Source organism: Bufo bufo, chromosome 1 (genome assembly GCF_905171765.1).
Source record: "Bufo bufo chromosome 1, aBufBuf1.1, whole genome shotgun sequence".
NCBI lineage: Eukaryota > Metazoa > Chordata > Amphibia > Anura > Bufonidae > Bufo > Bufo bufo.
In genome coordinates this window covers 260110564-260128806 of record NC_053389.1, presented here as the reverse complement: position 1 = coordinate 260128806, position 18243 = coordinate 260110564, and the positions used below count along the sequence as shown (strand labels likewise).

Below are 18243 nucleotides of genomic sequence, written 5' to 3'. Positions count from 1 at the left end.
ACAAAACCCCTTTAAGAATAATTTTAGGTTTCACATCTTCATCTACTTTTTACCCTTTGGTAAAGAATAACGTTAATTCCAAGGATCCCCTGACCATAGTAATTGAGGAAATGTAACCAGTATATAACCTAATATATAAAAGACTACATCTCCTAGAATCTGCATTCACACAGGAACCACACCACTGTCCTAGAATATTCCATAATATATTAAGCTTCTAATCACCCAGACTACATAATACTCTACTAATTATAGACATAATGTCTTATCATTAATGACTTATCCATTAAAGCTTTCTCAGCCCTGCAAGCAGAATCTACTAATATGTGAGCAAATGAATATATACAGGTATGTAAATTATCATTTATATATTGTGGAAGATTTACTGAGCAAATTACTTCAAGAAAATGGAGTCCATGGCATTTGCCACATTTATCATGTGGTTTACTTGTGCAGTTTGAAAAGTGTCTAGATAAAGATATGTGGCTTAAAGGATAACTGTCACATTTAGACCCTAATTTCAATTTTCAAATATGTAGTTACTAATAACATGATATTCCAGAATCAGTTACTATTAGACTGACTTGCCCCATATTTAATAAGATTCAGCCCTTAGTAACCAGTCTGCATAAAACTGCAATTTCACTATTCAGTTAAGATGGCCGCCACTGCCCTCACCCTGAGGCTAATCCCGCCTGCCCTCACTAGCCAGTAACAATAGCCCCCCAAAAGTGTCAGTAACCAGAGCCTTCCCCCCCTAAAGGGTTAATCTCCTGCAGCACAAAGGGGTCCTCTTACCACATGTTGCTTTCATTTATACACTGAGCAGATGGCAGATCTCCCTTCCCTGGTCTGCGCTGCTCCAACTCTGCAGTCTCCAAGTCTGCTGAGTGAGGGAGCGTCTGCCAAGCGCAGGGACAGGGAGAAGGGCACACAGCCCAGGCACTGTTATCAGCTGCTGGGGAGGACCTGTCTTTAATCATTTACTTACAGTCCCTGGCTGTCAGTAATGTGACCCTGCACGCAGCGTGCTCTGTCTATCAACAGATAGACGGACCATGCCTAGCAACCCTATTTTAAGCACAGGTAAAAGTAGGCAGTACAGGGAACAAAAATGTGGAATTAAGGGGTAATTGGATACACAGTGAAAAGTTGAAATAGGGCCACTAAGGTGATATTAATCACCACAATCCAATACTCCAAAAAAATAATAATATGACAGTTATACTTTAAGGAGATACATTAAAAGTTTAACATTCCCATCAAGTTGTGTTCTTTTGATAAATTTGTTGAAATTTGAGCCACTGTTACCATCTGATAAATAAATGTGCCATCAATATGATTCATAAACCCTCCATAGAATCAACTTTGATATGAATTAATCAATTAAAAGAAATACCTTTCAAGGGACAGTATTATAGTAGTTATATTCTTGCACATGGGGCAGTATTATAATAGCTATATTCTTGTACATATGGGCAGTATTATAATATTTATATTATTGTACAGGGAGTGCAGAATTATTAGGCAAGTTGTATTTTTGAGGATTAATTTTATTATTGAACAACAACCATGTTCTCAATGAACCCAAAAAACTCATTAATATCAAAGCTGAATATTTTTGGAAGTAGTTTTTAGTTTGTTTTTAGTTTTAGCTATTTTAGGGGGATATCTGTGTGTGTAGGTGACTATTACTGTGCATAATTATTAGGCAACTTAACAAAAAACAAATATATACCCATTTCAATTATTTATTTTTACCAGTGAAACCAATATAACATCTCAACATTCACAAATATACATTTCTGACATTCAAAAACAAAACAAAAACAAATCAGTGACCAATATAGCCACCTTTCTTTGCAAGGACACTCAAAAGCCTGCCATCCATGGATTCTGTCAGTGTTTTGATCTGTTCACCATCAAAATTGCGTGCAGCAGCAACCACAGCCTCCCAGACACTGTTCAGAGAGGTGTACTGTTTTCCCTTCTTGTAAATCTCACATTTGATGATGGACCACAGGTTCTCAATGGGGTTCAGATCAGGTGAACAAGGAGGCCATGTCATTAGATTTTCTTCTTTTATACCCTTTCTTGCCAGCCACGCTGTGGAGTACTTGGACGCGTGTGATGGAGCATTGTCCTGCATGAAAATCATGTTTTTCTTGAAGGATGCAGACTTCTTCCTGTACCACTGCTTGAAGAAGGTGTCTTCCAGAAACTGGCAGTAGGACTGGGAGTTGAGCTTGACTCCATCCTCAACCCGAAAAGGCCCCACAAGCTCATCTTTGATGATACCAGCCCAAACCAGTACTCCACCTCCACCTTGCTGGCGTCTGAGTCGGACTGGAGCTCTCTCCCCCTTACCAATCCAGCCACGGGCCCATCCACCTGGCCCATCAAGACTCATTCTCATTTCATCAGTCCATAAAACCTTAGAAAAATCAGTCTTGAGATATTTCTTGGCCCAGTCTTGACGTTTCAGCTTGTGTGTCTTGTTCAGTGGTGGTCGTCTTTCAGCCTTTCTTACCTTGGCCATGTCTCTGAGTATTGCACACCTTGTGCTTTTGGGCACTCCAGTGATGTTGCAGCTCTGAAATATGGCCAAACTGGTGGCAAGTGGCATCTTGGCAGCTGCACGCTTGACTTTTCTCAGTTCATGGGCAGTTTTGCGCCTTGGTTTTTCCACACGCTTCTTGCGACCCTGTTGACTATTTTGAATGAAACGCTTGATTGTTCGATGATCACGCTTCAGAAGCTTTGCAATTTTAAGAGTGCTGCATCCCTCTGCAAGATATCCCACTATTTTTGACTTTTCTGAGCCTGTCAAGTCCTTCTTTTGACCCATTTTGCCAAAGGAAAGGAAGTTGCCTAATAATTATGCACACCTAATATAGGGTGTTGATGTCATTAGACCACACCCCTTCTCATTACAGAGATGCACATCCCCCAATTTGCTTAATTGGTAGTAGGCTTTCGAGCCTATACAGCTTGGAGTAAGACAACATGCATAAAGAGGATGATGTGGTCAAAATACTCATTTGCCTAATAATTCTGCACTCCCTGTATATATGGGCAGAATTACAGTAGTTATATTCTTGTGCATAGGGCAGTACTATAGCAGTTATATTCTTGTACATAGGGCAGTACTATAGCAGTTATATTCTTGTACATAGGGGTAGTATAGCAGTTATATTCTTGTACATAGGGCAGTACTATAGCAGTTATATTCTTGTACATAACGGGCATTATTATACTATGGTAATCCCCTGAGATGTGATGTCCCCAGGATGCAATGAATTTAACTTGAAATGGCCTCTCTTAGTTGAATGCAGCTAGACCACTTTCATTTCGGGGTCTCCTTCAGCCCATCAGCGCTGCTGTTTCTTTTGGGAATCCTGATTGGTTGGAGTGTACTGTAACTGTGTGTACAGAGTAGTCGCATATAAAATGGTGCACACTAGGTAGTAGACTTGCTGCACTGAGGGAAACGTCATGAAGTCATATCTTCAATAATCTCGAGTCTATGCCAATGACCTCTATTACAGTCTGAGCCACAGTGCCCTTAACCCCTTAGGGACACATGACGTATCAGTACGGCATGGTTCCCGAGTCCTTAAGGACCCATGACGTACCGGTACGTCATGTGTTGTTCCGATCACCGCCGCCCGGCGGGCGGTGATCGGAACAAGGTGCCTGCTCAAATCATTGAGCAGGCACCTCAGCTAAATGCGCGGGGGCGTCCCGTGACCCCCCTGTGTCGGCGATCGCCGCAAACCGCAGGTCAATTCAGACCTGCGGTTTGCGGCTTTTACCTGGTCCGGCGGCGGTGGTGCCATCGGGTCCCCATGGGGCTGTGGGGGGGACCCGATGGCATGGAAGGCAGCGCGATGCCTAAGGAAGGCATCGAGCTGCCTTCCGGTGAAGAGCCTGTGAGATCCAGCCCCCTGGATCTCACAGGCCGGAAGCTGTATGAGTAATACACACAGTATTACTCATACAGTCAATGCATTCCAATACAGAAGTATTGGAATGCATTGTAAAGGATTAGACCCCCAAAAGTTCAAGTCCCAAAGTGGTACAAAAAATAAAGTGAAAAAAAAAAGTTGAAAAAATAAAGTTTTCCCCCCCAAAAAATGTAAGTTTCAAATAAAAATAAACAAAAACGTCATTATCACCAAATAAAGTTAAAAAAAATTGGTAAATAAAATGGGGGAAAAAAGTATACGTATTAGGTATCGCCACGTCCGTATCGACTGGCTCTATAAACATATCACATGACCTAACCCCTCAGATGAACACCGTAAAAAATAAAAAATAAAAACTGTGCTAAATAAACCATTTTTTTGTCACCTTACATCACAAAAAGTACAATAGCAAGCGATCAAAAAGGCGTTTGCCCACCAAAATAGTACCAATCTAACCGTCACCTCATCCCTCAAAAAATGAGCCCCTACCTGAGACAATCGCCCAAAAAATAAAAAAAACTATGGCTCAGAATATGGAGACACTAAAACATCATTTTTTTTGTTTTAAAAAAGCTATTATTGTAAAAAACTTCCATAAATAAATAAATAGTATACATATTTGGTATCGCCGCGTTCGTATCGACCGGCTCTATAAAAATATCACATGACCTAACCCCTCAGATGAACACCGTAAAAATAAAAACTGTGCTAAATAAACCATTTTTTGTCACCTTACATCACAAAAAGTGTAATAGCAAGCGATTAAAAAGTCATATGCACCCCAAAATAGTGCCAATAAAACCATCATATCATCCCGCAAAAAATGAGACCCTTCCTAAAATAATCACCCAAAAACTGAAAAAACTATGGCCCTCAGAATATGGAGACACTAAAACATGATTTTATTTTTGTTTCAAAAATGATATTATTGTGTAAAACTTACATAAATAAAATAAAAAAGTATACATATTAGGTATCGCCGCGTCCGTATCGACCGGCTCTATAAAAATCTCACATGACCTAACCCCTCAGATGAACATCGTAAAAAATTTAAAATAAAAACTGTGCTAAATAAACCATTTTTGGTCACCTTACATCACAACAAGTGTAATAGCAAGCGATCAAAAAGTCACACGCACCCCAAAATAGTGCCAATAAAACCGTCATCTCATCAAATCATACCCTACCCAAGGTAATCGCCCAAAAACTGAAAATATTATGGCTCTCAGACTATGGAAATACAAAAACATGATTTTTTTTGCTTCAAAAATGAAATCATTGTGTAAAACTTACATAAATAAATAAAAAGTATACATATTAGGTATCGCCGCATCCGTGACAACCTGGTCTATAAAAATATTACATGATCTAACCTGACAGATGAATGTTGTATATAACAAAAAATAAAAACGGTGCCAAAACAGCTATTTCTTGTTATCTTGCCTCACAAAAAGTGTAATATAGCGCAACCAAAAATCATATGTACCCTAAACTAGTACCAACAATACTGCCACCCTATTCCGTAGTTTCTAAAATGGGGCCACTTTTTTGGAGTTTCTACTCTAGGGGTGCATCAGGGGGGCTTCAAATGGGACATGGTGTCAAAAAAAAACAGTCCAGCAAATCTGCCTTCCAAAAACCGTATGGCATTCCTTTCCTTCTGCGCCCTGCCGTGTGCCCGTACAGTAGTTTACAACCACATATGGAGTGTTTCTGTAAACTACAGAATCAGGGCCATAAATATTGAGTTTGGTTTGGCTGTTAACCCTTGCTTTGTAACTGGAAAAAAAATTATTAAAATGGAAAATCTGCCAAAAAAGGGAAATTTTGAAATTGTATCTCTATTTTCCATTAATTCTTGTGGAACACCTAAAAGGTTAACAAAGTTTGTAAAATCAGTTTTGAATACCTTGAGGGGTGTAGTTTATAGAATGGGGTCATTTTTGGGTGGTCTCTATTATGTAAGCCTCGCAAAGTGACTTCAGACCTGAACTGGTCCCTAAAAATAAAAAACTTCTAAGCCTTGTAACATCCCCAAAAAATAAAATATCATTCCCAAAATGATCCAAACATGAAGTAGACATATGGGGAATGTAAAGTAATAACTATTTTTGGAGGTATTACTATGTATTATAGAAGTAGAGAGATTGAAACTTGGAAATTTGCAATTTTTTTACAAATTTTTGGTAAATTTGGTATTTTTTTATAAATAAAAATGAATTTTTTTAACTTCATTTTACCAGTGTCATGAAGTACAATATGTGCCGAAAAAACAATCTCAGAATGGCCTGGATAAGTCAAAGCGTTTTAAAGTTATCAGCACTTAAAGTGGCACTGGTCAGATTTGCAAAGAATGGCCAAGTCCAGAAGGTGAATTAGGGTCGAGTCCTTAAGGGGTTAATAGTGGCAGCACATACTCCCCATTACAGTGTCACATCCACAATGCACCCATAACAGTGGCAGCAAATGCTCCACTATACAGTGTCAGTCCCAAAGCCAGTGCCCTTAATAGTGCCCTTAATAGCCCATCTCCTCCATTACAATGTCCCCATAATAGTTCCAGCCCATGCATTGCATTTCAGTGATGGCTACAAAGCCAAGAACAGACCCTAAATGCTCCCATGCTCGTAAAACATGAATGACCAGATTTCAGTTTCTCCTTCTGACCGCTTGATTTGTAATATGTGTGTGCTTGATTTGTTTCAATCCTCCTGTTTTCTTATATCAGGTTGACATTTTGGGGATTTCGAATTAAATTACCATTTTCTCAAAGAATGATGGTTTCAACATAGACCTGGGGCTACTACAATTTGTCTATGGTTTATATTGTTGTGCATTATGTATTTTATTGTTTTCTTCTGGCCGTAGTTCCCAGCAAGGAAAGGGTAGCAATAGTTGGCATAAATAGGGTTAACCACCCTGTTCCTCCCCTCTTGTTAGGAGGGGGCTGGTCCCTTTTCCTGCCAAGAGAGGGAGAGTCCCTACCCAGAGACATAGAGGAGGGAAAGCAGCCTACAGAGCTCCTGCTCCTGATACAGACTCTCCAAAGAGAGCCTCAGAACAATTTTTCTCATGTAAAATGTTCTCCAGACAACACAGTGAACTGCTACCATCAGCATTGAAGACACTGCTGCATGGTGAGGGATTACAGTGAAGACACCCATCCCCAGACTACTACTACTCCTGTATCACCTAAGTGCTGAATTGTCCCCAAACAACCTGCCTCCATGTCCTTACTGGTGCCAGAGTAGATCTGCACTTACAGTCTGCTGCTACTGTATATATTTAAAGTTCTACATTGCCCTTAGTAAAAAAGACTTTGTTATGTTTGATCCTGGCTTCATTCTTTGGTACTACATTTCCACTAGGAATTGATCACACTTTTTTCACTTTATTTTATAATATTCATATTAAAAGTTATGTTTTTATTAACTAATAACCCAATTGGACTGTTACCTTTGAGAATATTATTACCTTGTCCGGTGACATCTATACACTCACTATAACTAGTAGAGTCATTATTTTTTTACTACATTTTCACTGCACCAATCCCCAGGGAGCAACAGCCTGAGGGAGTACACAGTGACACAACACTTCATCAGGGCCACTACCACTCCTATCCTCTACACCAGCTCCTCAAGGGGTCGCTGCAGGATCACTGCAGTAATATTGTTATACATAGGGGCAGTATTATATTAGTTATATTGTTATACACAAGGGCAGGATTCTAGTAGTTATATTCTTGTACATAAGGGACAATGACAATCATTTGTAATGTGCTTTTCTCACAGGGGCTCAAAGTGCAGGGATAGTTAAGTGGCTGGGGCAACGCCCTTAGAAGTCAGTGGCTGCCATATAGGAGCTCAACCCCAACACACAACACACACAAAGGTGAATTTCACCCACGCAAAACACGGGGAGAACATACAAACTCCATGCAGATGTTCTCCCTGATCATATTCAAACTCAGTGCTAACTGCAAGGCACCAGTGCTAACCACTGAGCCGCCATGCTGCCCACGGTATATTCTTGTACATAGGGGACAGTATTATAGTTTTTACATTCTTGTACATAGAGGGCACTGTTATAGTATTTATATGGAAGGAGTATTATAGTAGTTATAAAAGGCACTGTTATAGTACTTATATAGCAGTAATAGTATGGTAGTTTTATTCTTGTACATAGGGGCAGTATCATAGTAGTTATATATATTATAGTAGTTATATCTTATTACGTAGAGGACTGTATTATAGCAGTTATATTCTTGTATATAGACAGCAATATTATAGTGTATTCTTGTACATAGGAAGCAGTATTATAGTAGTTATATTCTATTATATAAGGAACAGTATTATTGTAGTTAAATTCTTATTCTGATGGGCAGTATTATAGTAGCCAGTTTATATATTTAAAGGGAACCTGTCACATTGAGCATGGTGTGAGATGCAGGCAGCATGTTATAGATCAGCAGCAACTGAGAAGATTGATATATAGCTTTGTGGGGGGAAAAATCTGTATAACTTGTATTTCATTCATTTAAATTCCTGCGCATTCATGACTTTGAAGTCAAGGAGGCGGTCCTATCAGTGATTGACAGCCTCCCCTCTATGACTGTGTATACAGAGCTAGCTGTCAATCACTGATAGGACCGCCTCCTGGACTTCAAATCCCAGAATGAGCAGGAATTTGAAATACACTGCGTGCAGAATTATTAGGCAAATGAGTATTTTGACCACATCATCCTCTTTATGCATGTTGTCTTACTCCAAGCTGTATAGGCTCGAAAGCCTACTACCAATTAAGCATATTAGGTGATGTGCATCTCTGTAATGAGAAGGGGTGTGGTCTAATGACATCAACACCCTATATCAGGTGTGCATAATTATTAGGCAACTTCCTTTCCTTTGGCAAAATGGGTCAAAAGAAGGACTTGACAGGCTCAGAAAAGTCAAAAATAGTGAGATATCTTGCAGAGGGATGCAGCACTCTTAAAATTGCAAAGCTTCTGAAGCGTGATCATCGAACAATCAAGTGTTTCATTCAAAATAGTCAACAGGGTCGCAAGAAGCGTGTGGAAAAACCAAGGCGCAAAATAACTGCCCATGAACTGAGAAAAGTCAAGCGTGCAGCTGCCAAGATGCCACTTGCCACCAGTTTGGCCATATTTCAGAGCTGCAACATCACTGGAGTGCCCAAAAGCACAAGGTGTGCAATACTCAGAGACATGGCCAAGGTAAGAAAGGCTGAAAGACGACCACCACTGAACAAGACACACAAGCTGAAACGTCAAGACTGGGCCAAGAAATATCTCAAGACTGATTTTTCTAAGGTTTTATGGACTGATGAAATGAGAGTGAGTCTTGATGGGCCAGATGGATGGGCCCGTGGCTGGATTGGTAAAGGGCAGAGAGCTCCAGTCTGACTCAGACGCCAGCAAGGTGGAGGTGGAGTACTGGTTTGGGCTGGTATCATCAAAGATGAGCTTGTGGGGCCTTTTCGGGTTGAGGATGGAGTCAAGCTCAACTCCCAGTCCTACTGCCAGTTTCTGGAAGACACCTTCTTCAAGCAGTGGTACAGGAAGAAGTCTGCATCCTTCAAGAAAAACATGATTTTCATGCAGGACAATGCTCCATCACACGCGTCCAAGTACTCCACAGCGTGGCTGGCAAGACAGGGTATAAAAGAAGAAAATCTAATGACATGGCCTCCTTGTTCACCTGATCTGAACCCCATTGAGAACCTGTGGTCCATCATCAAATGTGAGATTTACAAGGAGGGAAAACAGTACACCTCTCTGAACAGTGTCTGGGAGGCTGTGGTTGCTGCTGCACGCAATGTTGATGGTGAACAGATCAAAACACTGACAGAATCCATGGATGGCATGCTTTTGAGTGTCCTTGCAAAGAAAGGTGGCTATATTGGTCACTGATTTGTTTTTGTTTTGTTTTTGAATGTCAGAAATGTATATTTGTGAATGTTGAGATGTTATATTGGTTTCACTGGTAAAAATAAATAAATGAAATGGGTATATATTTGTTTTTTGTTAAGTTGCCTAATAATTATGCACAGTAATAGTCACCTGCACACACAGATATCCCCCTAAAATAGCTAAAACTAAAAACAAACTAAAAACTATTTCCAAAAATTTTCAGCTTTGATATTAATGAGTTTTTTTTGGTTCATTGAGAACATGGTTGTTGTTCAATAATAAAATTAATCCTCAAAAATACAACTTGCCTAATAATTCTGCACTCCCTGTAATAATGTTTTAATGAATCTTTTCCTATACAACTATGTATCAATCTGCTCAGCTCCTTCTGCTCTATAATATGGTGCCTGTACTGTAGCTTACATTGCATTTTCATGGTGACAGGTTTCCTTTAAATATAAAGTTATTTTCTTATAAATAGGGAATAGTAATACAGTAGTTATATTCTTATACATATGAGGCAGTATTATAGTAGTTATATTCCTTTTCATAGGCGGCTTTATTACATTAGTTATATTTTTGTAGATAGTGTGGCACTATTAGAGTAGCTATATTCTTCTACCCAGAGATACTATTATAGTAGTTATATTCTTTTATATCTTTTATATACATAGGGAATTGAAATGCAGCAGTTATATTCTTGTCCATATGGGGTGGTATTATAATGTTTGGGGCTAGAACAGTACAGATATTCAGCTTAGTTTTCCATACTAAATGTTGATTGATGGGCTTGAAAAGTTACAATCTAAATTTGCTCATTTGTTGCCCATAATCTTACCGCCAGTTTTCAGTTTCTGTTACACGGTTTAGCTTGATTTTGTCTATGAAGTAATATCACCTGCATAGCTATGTCACCACATATACTGATACTCAGCATCTTGTCACCACTTCCTGAAGACCTCCCGAGTGGCTTCAAAAGAGGAAGTGTAACTATAACACTAACTTATACCAAGACGGAGATACTAGGTCAGGTGGAACATTCAAAAGTCATATGAAATCCCCAAAGAGCTGGGCAATATTTGATTAATCCGATGTTATAATTCAAAGTGCCACTCTTGCCCATAAGATGTTTGTGGTATTGCAGCTCAGCACACACATTATACTGTTTATACTGTTGTGGCTTATACAAATCAATCTTAAAGGGGTTGTCCGCTTTTTACTATTGATGACCTATCCTGAGGATAGGTCATCAATATCAGATCAGGGAGTGTCTGACTCCCGGCACCCCTACCGATCAGCTGTATGAAGAGAAGACAGCACTCGTACAAGTGCTGCCTTATCTACTGTGTTTACCTGTTCGCAAAAGCAATAGGATAGGTCATGAATAGTAAAAAGTGGACAACCCCTTTAAAAGGAGTCTATCAGAAGTTTTGACCATGCTGAACTGTTCACAGCAGTATGTAGGGGCAGGGGAGAGCAGGAGAAACATGCCTTTTGTGGAGCTTTTCTCATCAGCAATAGTGTGAATATGAAGTTTTATTCTGCTCTTCACTGTAAAGTGCTCCCTGCATTAAGCTGCATCACAGCCCCTTCCCTGTGTTCTCAGTGACAGTAAAGCAATCACTCAAAGCAAAGGAGAATGGCTGCGAAATAGCTCAATGCAAAGAGCAGTGATGATCAGTTTGCAGTGTTCGCCAGCGAACACATGCGGGCTGCCATCTTTAGTAAGGTAGACTCACCCGTCCGGCGATGCACAGGTAAGCCCTTACCTGTGCTTGTGCCGGGAGCCGGTCTGAAATCAAATGCAGTCGCCGGGAGCAGGCAGTTCCGAGAACAGCCGCCGGGGGCCTTCATCGGGCTGTTCTTGGAACTGCCTGCTCCTGGTGACTGCATTTGATTTCAGACCGGCTCCCAACACAGGCACAGGTAAGGGCTTACCTGTGCATCGCCGGACGGGTGAGTCTACCTTACTAAAGATGGCAGCCCGCATGTGTTCGCTGGTGAACACTGTGAACGGACCATCACTGGCAAAGAGCAATGAGCACTTCTTAGTGAAGCCCCACCTCCTGGGCACTTGAGGAGCAATAAAAGTTCATATTACACTACTCCTGATGACAAAAGCTCCACAAAAGTAATGTCTGTATTGCCCCTCTCAGGCCTTAACTAGTGCTGTCACTTTGTATTGTCAAAACTGCTGACAGATTCTCATTAAGCACTGTATAATGAATAGCACTGTAGCTTTCTAAGGTACGCTGAATGGCCACTTCATTAGAGATTATCTACCCTTTCACAATTGGAGCGCCCTCTATGAAATTTAGACATGTGACCACAAAATGCATCCGTGGAGCAGAGTGAATCCACATTAGAACAGGAAAATCAAGCAATCTGAGCAACAGTGAACAAGGCATGGTCATGGGTGTTAGACTAGCCGGGGACAGTATTTCAAAAGCTTCCAACCATGTGAAGATTCTCCGTGCAATGGTGTTGACAGTATACTGAGAATGGTGTGATGGCGGAAAACGTAAAAAAGTCGCCTATCAAAGCAATCAGAGGATGATGTCAAGAATCATTCTGATAGAGAGTCAACCAATCTGCAGCCAAATACAAATCTGGTGCCCCACCTAACATGTACAACTCGTCGTTCCTCAGCACAGATGACCTATAATGGCAGACAGTTCCATTGCTATTGGTGTCTACAAGAAACAATATGGCAGGACTCAAGTGGGCAAAAGAGCACAAAAATTGGATAACCGAGCAGTGGACAACCATTGCATTGTCAGAACAATCCAAATTTCTGTTGTACCATGCTGATTGGAGGGTAAGAATTTGGCCCAAACAGCAGTAATCGATGAACCCTTGCCATCAGATGTCAACAGTTCTGGCAGGTGGATGTGAAGTCATGGTGTAGGGAATGTTTTCTTGCCTCACCCTAGTTTTTGGATAGCTATGGATTAATGCTTGGACAGAAGTACTTACCTAAGCTTTGTGGCCAACCAAGTTTAACCGTTCGTGGCAGCTGCTCACCCTATGGCAGAAGGACACTTTCAGAAGGACAAAGCATCATGCCACAAGGGTCATAAAGTCATGGACTGGCTCCATGAAGATGACAGAAAGTTTTCCTTGCTTCCCTGCCCTTTACTGTCGCCAGATCAAAATCCTATAGATAATCGTTGGGACCTGGTAGAATAGGCTATTCAGAGCCTGTCTGTAATTCCATCTAATTAGTGGCACCTGCGAGAAGCTGTTGTGTCCCCATGGGCCAAAATTCCTGCAGAACAACTAGTGGAATCTATGCTACTGTTCTGAAGGCCAAAGCAGGTCTAATGCGCTACTAGATGGATGTCTCTAAAAAAGTGGCTATTTGGTGCCATCTTCATAATCTCTACTTCATGTCAATGAATGAGTGTTCAACAACCTATTCACATCCAGAAGCTGAATACAGCACAGACCGAGTACTTCTCACTGCTAAGGCTTCATTCACATCTGTGCTGGAGGCTCCAAAAGGGGCCTACTTCTCAAATTCTGTAAGCATCACAGAATGCTGCACCATTTTGTCCATTAAAATGACATGATGGAAACCATTATAATCAATGGGATCCATCAAGTCCTGTTGGTGTTCATCATGCAACATCCGTCTTTGTCTTACATTCATTTCTTTAACCCTATGACAGAACATCAGGAGGAATACCCAATGCAGATGTGAAAAATGATATGTTGTTAGACTCCAGACTGTTCCATTTTACCTGCTCTGACACATTGTAGGAAACTAACAGGACCCTCTTGCTACACTGTGTATAGAGTAAGAGAGCTGCCAGTCATCTGGGAGAGGACGGGGAGAGGCTGGAGCTCATGGATATGAGGATTCCTGATACTGTGCAGTGTATTGTACTGGAGTGGTTCAGTACAGATATTAATACAAATAAATGACCCAGTGCCAGGATCTATGTCATCAATGGATGCTGCCCTCAGATAGGGCAGATTAAACCTGGTGAAAGACTCCCTTTAAAGGAGTTATCCCATGATGAATGTAAAAAACATGAAACTCAGACATCATATAGTACACAACAATACCTTTCTAACAAAGCTAGAACCAGACCTGTACCTCACATGGGTCCAGAGATCTCCACATTCACTGCTCCAATTGTTCTACTAGATTACCTTCAGTCTGGCAGCTCAGGGGGGAGTGTCCTTTCTGCTGCCGTTCTCTCCCTGTAACTGCCACAGCTTCTAATAGAACATATGGCTGGTGTCAGATGAAGATTTAGGGTCCATTCACACGTCCGCAATTCTGTTCCGTATTTCTATGGGGCCACACTGTGTGCTGTCCGGATCCTCACTTCTGGGTCCGCAATTCTGTTCCCGAAAAAAATGGAACATGTCCTAATCTTGTCCGCAATTGCGGGAAAGATTAGGCATTTTCTATTATAGTGCCGGCGATGTGCGGTCCGTAAAAATGCGGAACGCACATTGCCGGTGTCCGTGTTTTGCAGATCCGCGAATCCGTGGATCCGCAAAACACATACGGATGTGTGAATGGACCCTTAAACTGAGCAAATCTGAGCAACTCAGCAAAGAATAAGCAGGTAGTGCCATACAGATACATTTATTGAATAGAGTGATACCTTTTCATGTTCTTGTACTGGTATATCACCTTAATTATAGGGTTGTTTAATGTCTTATACTCAGGGGTGCACCTAGCCTTTCTGCTGCCTGAGGTGAAAACTGAAAGGGCGACCCCCCAAAATGCCAATTTCTTAGCCTAACCTCTTTGCCACAATGAAAGGGGTCATTGCCCAAGGCCCTTCCGCTGCCCCCCTCTTGCCTCTACCTGGTGCTGCCATCGCCTCACCTAGCCTCATTGGTGGTGCACCCCTGCTCACTGGCTAAACTAATTTTTTTATTACATGTCATTACAAAAGTATCCAGGCACTGGTTTGAAAAATGTAGAATATGTTAAGTGACACAACCCTTTTAAGTTCATTATAGAAACAGTATTTAGCAGGCTCCTAAGCGCCCCCTAGTGGTGGCAGTGTTTTAGAATTTTATAACGTGCAAAGTACTGTATTTGAAGTTGTATAATACAAAGACCAAAGCTCCGACCACTATGAAGATATGTTAAGAAATGACTCAGTACAGAATGTTGGATCCATTTAGACTTTACACTGCTTTCAGTTGTTATCCATATGACATTTTGGGGAGCTCTCATAGCACCTCCAACAACACAGGCACTTCCATCACGGCTATAAACCATGTGGTGCAGTCTCAGCATTTCTTGTCAAGTACGCGCTGTTATGCAGGGATGCTGAGGTTAGCCATTTAACACAAGACCTGGTATCTGGTTATCCTGCAACAGATTCACATGAACCTATTAACCTTTGATTTCCACATTCCCAAGCAGAAAATACAAAACTTATCCTTGTCACACTGACAGTCTCATCTCCCTCAGATCTATACCAACCACAACAAAGCTTAAAGGAACACTCTGGGTAAGCATGACATGAGGCTTAATGAATACCAAAGAAAGAGTCCTTTCGGGGGCAATTTTCTCAGAAAACAAGGATGTATACTCTTCTCCACAGTTGCTGTATTTTGGTTCTCTAAGGACGTCCAGATGTCTCACTATTGACATCTCAGTACATAAGTGACATGTTTAGTTCTGCTCCATCTACCTAGACAGAGCCACACCAAGGTCTGTTGTGTGGGTGAGGGCATACAGTGCCCATGAAAGGGCCTGGTTGAAGAGATTGGAAGGAGTCTATTAGGAAGAGAGGTCTTTATTCCTTGGTGTCCAGTGAGATGAGGATTTAAATGTACTAATGATATTGCTTTTTGCTGCCTGAGGTGAAAGTTAATAACTACCTTTCCAAATTGGAGTTGGGTAAAATGCCCAAACTTACTCTATCTGCCAAAAAGTTATTGTCTGGGGTACATTGTCCAGTTTTGACATGGTGGATGCATTTTTTGTGATGTCCGGCTAATCTCTCTATAAATTTATGGAGGACTATTGGAAACTTTTAGAGATGTGTTAAGGAAACCCAGATGACTATGCTCATGCCACAGTTCTACCAGGGCTATATCCTTATACAATGGTTATTGAATCCATGACATGTACCAGCCATGGTTTTTATGCCAACTCTGAAATTATGAGGTAATAAAAGTCTGCATTGGTCCAGATTTTTCCTGTATGTTTCACCTTTAAGACACATTTTATCACATTACCTCTGTAACACATAAAGCAAAGGCATAGCTAGAAGCCTCCTTACTAATAGAGAATTGCATTATTATTATCATACGTTGGTATTATGAGGGTGCAGATAGCTTCTCAGCAGGTACCACAGGGTTGCTTACTTGTATATGTTGGCACTTGGGTGACAGTGTCCCAGTGGATCATCTGACTATGCCAACCTGAGCTTGAAATGTGAGGAGCATGTTTTGATCTCTGGGCATCTGCTCTTTGGGGAATTTCCCTGTAGGGTCTATGGCCAGTCCGCCCATGAACTGAGGGGCCATCTATCAGCTTCTAATTTTCTAATGAAAGTGAATGCATGAAGCAGATATGTAGTATACGCAGGTCTGCAACAGCTAATTGTAGCTAGGATTTCCTCCACCTCAGGAAGCCTCAGTTTGCTGTCCTGTGTCTAAACATCCTGGCCAAGGAAGAGGGGCTTGTTGGCTACCCACCTTTGGCATGTACCCAGGGGTGCACCACCAATGAGGCGCGGTAAGGCGATTGCCTCATGCAGCACCAGGTAGGATCAAGAGGGGGGCACCGGAAGGTGGACTATCTGTTTCTGCAGTATAGTATTGGGAAGCACAATGGGCACAGTATGTGGCGCTGCATTACCCTATATGTTTTATAGCTCTGTATGTAATGTTTTCCAAGTATGTCTTTAACAGTAGGGCTGGAGGGAAGGGGTTAGGTTAAGAAATTGGCATTGGGGGGGGGGGGGGGGGGGGTTGGGGCGCCATTTCAGTTTTTTGCCTCAGGCAGCAGAAAGGCTAGGTGCACCCCTGCATTAACCCTCCATCACCACTCCCATCTACACCCATGGATGTACCCCTACTTTAAGGCGCACCAGTAAATATAAATCCTGGCAATGACTTCTTCTGTTCTAAGGAAAGCTGGGTGACAACTAATATCGCCACACTGATGGCTCCCCCGGAGCTTGTCACCCGGCTTCACTCCAAGTTACGCAAAGATTTTTGCAGAGGACGTTGTTCAGGAGTCTGGGAAAGCATAGTGAAAAGCTGTGGTTTAGTTTTTTTTATAGCTTTACCACCATGTAGCATTAAGCATAACCTCGTTTCCATGCTGATTGTGGGGCTATTGCTTGCTGCTGTCCCAGTGCAGCCCCTGTGCCTTGCCTGCGTAGTGCTGGTCCTGTAATATCACAGAATGGGAGGAGATGAGCGAGTGACTGGGGTGGAGGGCGGGGAGGAACTCACAGCAAGCAAGGATGGCAGCAAAGCAAAAAGGGATCAAGCCTTAGACAGCTCCACACCAGGGCCAGGGATTGTCCTGTCTGGAGGGGGGAAGCTGGAGGAGCTGACACGTGGGGCTGTATGTCATTTTCACCCCCCTCCCCAGCCTCCCTATACCCCCAAAACCTCTCTACCATTGCCTCTGTCTGACAGATCTCCTGCATCTAAACTGGGTTCCTCTGCAAATGCAAGAAGCAGCAGCGCAGTCAATCAGGTGAGTCCCTTATTACCTGGGGGCGCAGAATAGCTTGCCATTTCTATGTATCCCCAAATTGCTGCCCTTGCATCCTTTCTTCCAGCACATGAGTGGTTAACTGCTTGTTGTATTTTCCCTGCACCCCCCCCCCCCCCCCCATCCCTCCAAAGGCTGAGAGTCTTCCATATGTAAACAGGGTTTTCCTGTGTCCCCACTGCTTGCACAAGCAATTGCTATTGACATTTACAGGGAGATGCCAAAAATGTACCAGAGCCAATGCCCTTCATAAGATGGTGTTTGACAGAACGGGTATCATGCTGGCACCGCAAGTGTAAACATTGCTTCATGCAGATTATTGCGGTTTACAGAAATATAGCACATTGCACCGTTCAGCGCCTTCCACCGGATTGGTACAGACGTCTGGAGGGATCCCCCCTGCTTACCAATGCAGAAAGAAAAAAGTAAGACTGGCAAAAAAGGTTCTGAACTGACACATTGTAACAGAATATTGGATATCCAGGTCTTAAAGTTTATTGACTGAAGAATGATTTATTGTATCATCCTGGTCCAACCTCTTTCCATAGAAATCAGTTGGGTCGATCTATTCTTGTATTTGAAGTCACTAGTCATAAGTGAGGCAGTGAAACTTTAGCTAGCTGTCAGGAACA

At 41.8% G+C, this 18243-nt stretch overlaps 1 protein-coding gene across 6 annotated transcripts in view; it reads left to right on the top strand.

Moving 5' to 3' along the window:
• The first annotated feature begins 17325 nt into the window (after nt 1-17325).
• Nucleotides 17326-18243, top strand: part of PRR5 (proline rich 5) — a 121090-nt gene continuing 120172 nt past the window's right edge. For 3 of the 6 annotated variants that reach the window (XM_040439150.1, XM_040439151.1, XM_040439152.1), the window contains exon 1: nt 17330-17593. Coding sequence is in view for 3 of the 6 variants with exons in the window: in XM_040439156.1 (XP_040295090.1) it covers nt 17565-17593 (29 nt within the window). In the remaining 3 variants the exon portion in view is untranslated. Of the gene's footprint in view, nt 17594-18243 lie in introns of all 6 variants that reach the window. The other 3 variants (XM_040439156.1, XM_040439154.1, XM_040439149.1) reach the window with 3 other exon arrangements.